Source organism: Vitis vinifera, chromosome 19, assembly GCF_030704535.1.
Source record: "Vitis vinifera cultivar Pinot Noir 40024 chromosome 19, ASM3070453v1".
Taxonomy (NCBI): domain Eukaryota; kingdom Viridiplantae; phylum Streptophyta; class Magnoliopsida; order Vitales; family Vitaceae; genus Vitis; species Vitis vinifera.
Genome location: NC_081823.1, coordinates 4697391 through 4702144, shown reverse-complemented (window position 1 = coordinate 4702144; position 4754 = coordinate 4697391). Strand labels below are relative to the sequence as shown.

The following is a 4754-nucleotide window of genomic DNA, read 5'->3' as shown; positions in this document are numbered from 1 at the left end:
GATTTTAAGAGGTGCAGAAAATTAAATTTGGATGTAGGAGAAGATGATTAACACTGGATACCTAGTCCAATGATGACTGTTACTGATAAGCATACAAATTCAAACAGATATTTAACTCAAGGGGCCACACCACCAAATGACAGAGACTATACAATCCAAGAAAAATATGGAGGGAATACATTTCCTGCGTAATGTGCTTACCAGTGGAAAGTTACATTGACCGTGATGTATGAGCAAATTAGGCAGGCGAAAAAGGAAAATATTAGGAGAACTGGAAAGCACCTAAAATCTCAGCAACTTTTTATCTAGGAACACCTATGGATGCTTTTGTAAGAGTTGTAGTTATCTTCACCTATGTGTTTTCCCTCTTAAGAATCTCCATTGGAGTAGACACCATAACTGTAAATCAACTCATTACAGATGCTGAGACCATCACTTCAGCGGGCGGGAGCTTTGAATTGGGTTTCTTCAGTCCAGCTAATTCAAAGCATCGATACTTGGGGATACGGTACAAGAAAGAGTTGAATAGGGCTGTGGTATGGGTTGCAAACAGAGAAAATCCACTAAATGATTCATCAGGAGTCTTAAAGGTAACGAGTCAGGGAATTCTTGTTGTTCTCGATGGTGCTAATAAAACTCTTTGGTCTTCTACTTCATCACGACCCGCACAGAATCCAAATGCTCAGCTTTTGGACTCTGGAAATCTTGTAATGAAAAATGGGAATGATGGTAACCCGGAAAACTTCCTATGGCAGAGTTTTGATTATCCATGTAATACTCTTCTACCAGGCATGAAACTTGGATGGAACAGAGTAACAGGCCTGGATCGGTACCTATCATCTTGGAAGAGTGCTGATGACCCCTCTATAGGTACTTTCACATATGGGATTGATCCTAGTGGATCTCCACAAATATTTGTGAGGAATGTTTCGGTTGTGACTTTTCGCTCTGGGCCATGGAATGGTATTCGATTTAGTGGTTATCCTCATTTTACACCAAACCCAGTTTATACATATGATTTTGTTCTTAATGAAAAGGAGATATATTTCATTTATTATCTTGTTAACAGTTCTCTTCTTACGAGGCTTGTGTTAACTCCTGATGGTTACGCACAGAGGTTCACATGGATTGATGAAAAAGGCCAATGGGTTAAATACTCAAGTGTACAGAACGATGATTGTGATAACTATGCATTATGTGGTGCAAATGGCATCTGTAAGATTGACCAATCTCCAAAATGTGAGTGTATGAAAGGATTTAGGCCAAGGTTCCAAAGCAATTGGGACATGGCAGATTGGTCAGATGGATGCGTTCGAAGTACACCACTGGATTGTCAGAAGGGTGATAGATTTGTAAAGTTCTCTGGCGTGAAACTGCCCGACACACGGACATCCTGGTTTAATGAAAGCATGAACCTTAAGGAATGTGCATCCCTGTGCTTGAGGAACTGTTCTTGTACAGCTTATGTAAATTCAAATATCAGCGGAGAAGGAAGTGGGTGCTTGCTCTGGTTTGGTAACTTGACTGATATCAGAGAATTTGCTGAAAATGGACAAGAGTTTTATGTAAGGATGTCTGCCTCAGAATCAGGTACGAATTTATCTCTTCTTTGTTAACTGAAAAACATAAATCTGATACAACTTTCCTAGAGGACAACAGGTATACTTATTCAGAAGTTTTTAATCAGTTGTTCACCCAGCATACATGCCTTTGGTTTTTATACCTTGATTTTTCCACTTAAATCCTTACCTCTTTCTCAAACACAGCTGATGTGAAAAATCTGAGACCAGCTATCATGCACATGTTTTCATGGAATAACCTACTTATTTTCTGCAGTCTAGAGTGTAAAGCAGGGGTCCACTCAAAAGTTGGAATATTTTTCTGTTAAATTTCAATTATAGCGGGGTAGATGGTAGAACACATGAGTAAGCCAACTGATTTGTGCCCTCAAATCCTACTGCAACCCAAGCTCCTAGAACTCCTGCTTTCATAGTTGTAAACAAAAAAAAAATATTTTGGATCAGAAGTTATTGCTTATGGGAGTTTGTATCGTTGTTCAATTTTATTACCTGACTCTCCTGCTTAATTTCTTTCCATCTGCTTCAAGATGCTTTTTCAAGCACAAATATCAGCTCCAAGAAGAAGCAAAAGCAGGTCATTGTCATCTCAATATCAATTACGGGAATAGTTCTTCTAATCCTAGTTCTGACCTGGTATATGCTGAAGAAGATGAAGCAGCAGCTAAAGAGAAAAGGTAAGTAGCAAATCATATTGCTCATATCACTATATGTATCAGTCAAAAGTACTTCCACATGGTGTCTGATTATGTATTATTCAACAAAAGGAGCAAGGGATTGGCCTGGATTGATTTGAATGATGAAATGATCCAGGCTTGGAAATAGGTGAAGTTCAGGTTTTCTATATATTTGATTCATATATTCTTTAATTTGTTATTCCATTCACCTTTTTACAGGATACATGGAACACAATTCAGATGGGGGTGAAACCAGTGAAGGCCAGGAGCATTTAGAGTTACCATTATTTGAGTTGGCTACATTACTGAATGCCACCAATAACTTTTCTAGTGACAATAAGCTTGGAGAGGGTGGTTTTGGACCTGTCTACAAGGTAAGTGTATAGTCTGATTTTTGGGTAGAAGACAACTTACAAGTTAATGGTACACAACAAACACAGCTATTTTTTTGTCACTAGTTTGTTAAGGACTCCACATTTGGATATTGACAAGTTTCATTTAATCTGCAAAGGTTTCAGAATAAAAAGAATGTGATGTTTTTAGGGAATATTGGAAGATGGAGAAGAAATAGCTGTAAAGAGGCTGTCTAAAACTTCTAGACAAGGATTAAAGGAGTTCAAAAATGAAGTTGAATCCATTGCAAAACTTCAGCACCGAAATCTCGTAAAGCTTCTTGGATGTTGCATTTGTGGCAGAGAAAAGATGCTCATCTATGAATACTTGCCCAACAAAAGCCTGGACTTGTTCATTTTTGGTTTGGCTCTCTAAAACCACTATATAATTTGTTTGTCTAGTCAAGTGACGTCTCTTTTGTTTTTCTTCTCCGATGAATGCTAGGGAAATTCTTTGTTTTTAATGGATTTGACCAATTCCCAAAAAAAATAAATAAATAAATAAAACTTGGGAATAAGATAAAGCATAGATGCATTTATCTAGAAAATACCTCTTACTTCCATTTTCTCTAACCTTTTGGCTCTAATATATACTATTAAGGGTTTAGATCCATTATCCATTTACCTTGACAGTGTTCCTTAATCACCAAAATGAGTATATTTTTATGTCATTGCTTTGAATTATTCTCTCAATTTCTATTCAACAATCCTAGTAGAATGAGCTACCTTGAATGACAAAAAGTAAAATAAAATGGACAGATCAAATGCGAGGCATTGTACTAGATTGGCCCAAGCGCTTCCTCATTATCAATGGTATTGCTCGAGGCCTTCTTTATCTTCATCAAGACTCCAGACTCAGGATAATCCATAGAGATCTCAAAGCAGAAAATGTTTTACTAGATAATGATATGAACCCAAAAATTTCGGACTTTGGAATAGCAAGAAGTTTTGGAGGGAATGAACTTGGAGCAAGCACAACAAGAGTGGCTGGAACATTGTAAGTATATCTAGTGATGTGCATATACTCTTATTGCTCTTGCTTGTGAATTTAACCCCTCCTTCAATGGTTTCCTATAGAGGTTATATGTCTCCAGAGTATGCAAGTGAAGGATTGTATTCCACAAAATCCGATGTTTATAGCTTTGGTGTTTTGGTGCTAGAGATTCTAAGTGGGAAGAGAAACAGAGGATTTAGCCATCCAGACCATGACCTTAATCTTCTTGGGCATGTAAGCATTCGGTAATATTTTCTTATTTCCTTATTTCACTATATAAAGGCAGTGTTGATCATCTTTTCAATTCTCTAGGCATGGACACTCTATATTGAAGGTGGGTCTTCAGAATTTATTGATGCATCAATAGCGAACACCTACAATCTATCTGAAGTGCTACGTTCAATCAATGTCGGCCTATTATGCGTACAACGTTTCCCAGATGATCGACCAAGCATGCATTCCGTGGTTCTGATGTTGAGTAGTGAGGGTGCACTACCTCGGCCTAAAGAGCCTTGTTTCTTCACTGATAGGAGTATGATGGAAGTAAATTCTTCCTCTGGCAGTCACACCACCATCACTCAGTTAGAAGCTCGATAGAAGATGCTTAATGTTGATGTTTTGTTGTCTTTAGACCTATAAGCATATAAGCTCAATTTCCAACTACTTTTGGTGACTTTTCACAACCACACTACTTAGCTTCCAACCAAAGACTCATCTAAGATGCCATCATATGATCAATCTCTGTTGGTGCTTTTGGTATGTATATAATGGAAGTTATACATCGTATTGGAGTTCACTAATTGGAGTTGACTATATACATTTTCTCAATACTTCTTACTTATCTAAATTTTAGCATCAAGAATAAAAGGTTATGTATATAAACAATTGACAGAAATTATGACAAAACGGAAACAATAATTAATGGGCTTAATAATTTTGTGGGGATGACATGTGAGATTTAAGTAGATTATAGCTGCAAATTGGGATTGATTTTGTTATTTATATCAAGGGAATGAATACCACTTAATGCCAGAATATAAATCCAGGGAAAATGATTTATTGTTCATGGCCAACCAACTAAAATTGTGCATTGAGTGGTGTGTCTGGCATCTGT

The 4754-nt window shown here is 37.2% G+C and overlaps 1 protein-coding gene across 1 annotated transcript; it reads left to right on the top strand.

Annotated features, from left to right (window-relative positions):
* The first annotated feature begins 265 nt into the window (after nt 1-265).
* Nucleotides 266-4436, top strand: LOC100245275 (G-type lectin S-receptor-like serine/threonine-protein kinase At4g27290). Its single transcript, XM_010645988.3, has 7 exons — nt 266-1590; nt 2108-2254; nt 2474-2628; nt 2798-3008; nt 3406-3643; nt 3724-3874; nt 3953-4436. The coding sequence occupies exons 1-7, from the start codon at nt 318-320 to the stop codon at nt 4235-4237; spliced, it is 2460 nt and encodes an 819-aa protein (XP_010644290.1). The 5' UTR covers nt 266-317; the 3' UTR covers nt 4238-4436.
* Nucleotides 4437-4754: the final 318 nt, after the last annotated feature.

Bases quoted from the DNA above. Each gene is read 5' to 3' on its own strand.
- LOC100245275 (XM_010645988.3), top strand. From the start codon at position 318: ATGGATGCTTTTGTAAGAGTTGTAGTTATCTTCACCTATGTGTTTTCC. The intron at 3,009-3,405 runs GTTTGGCTCTCT...TAAAATGGACAG, and splicing joins CCTGGACTTGTTCATTTTTG to ATCAAATGCGAGGCATTGTA. The intron at 3,644-3,723 runs GTAAGTATATCT...GGTTTCCTATAG, and splicing joins ACAAGAGTGGCTGGAACATT to AGGTTATATGTCTCCAGAGT.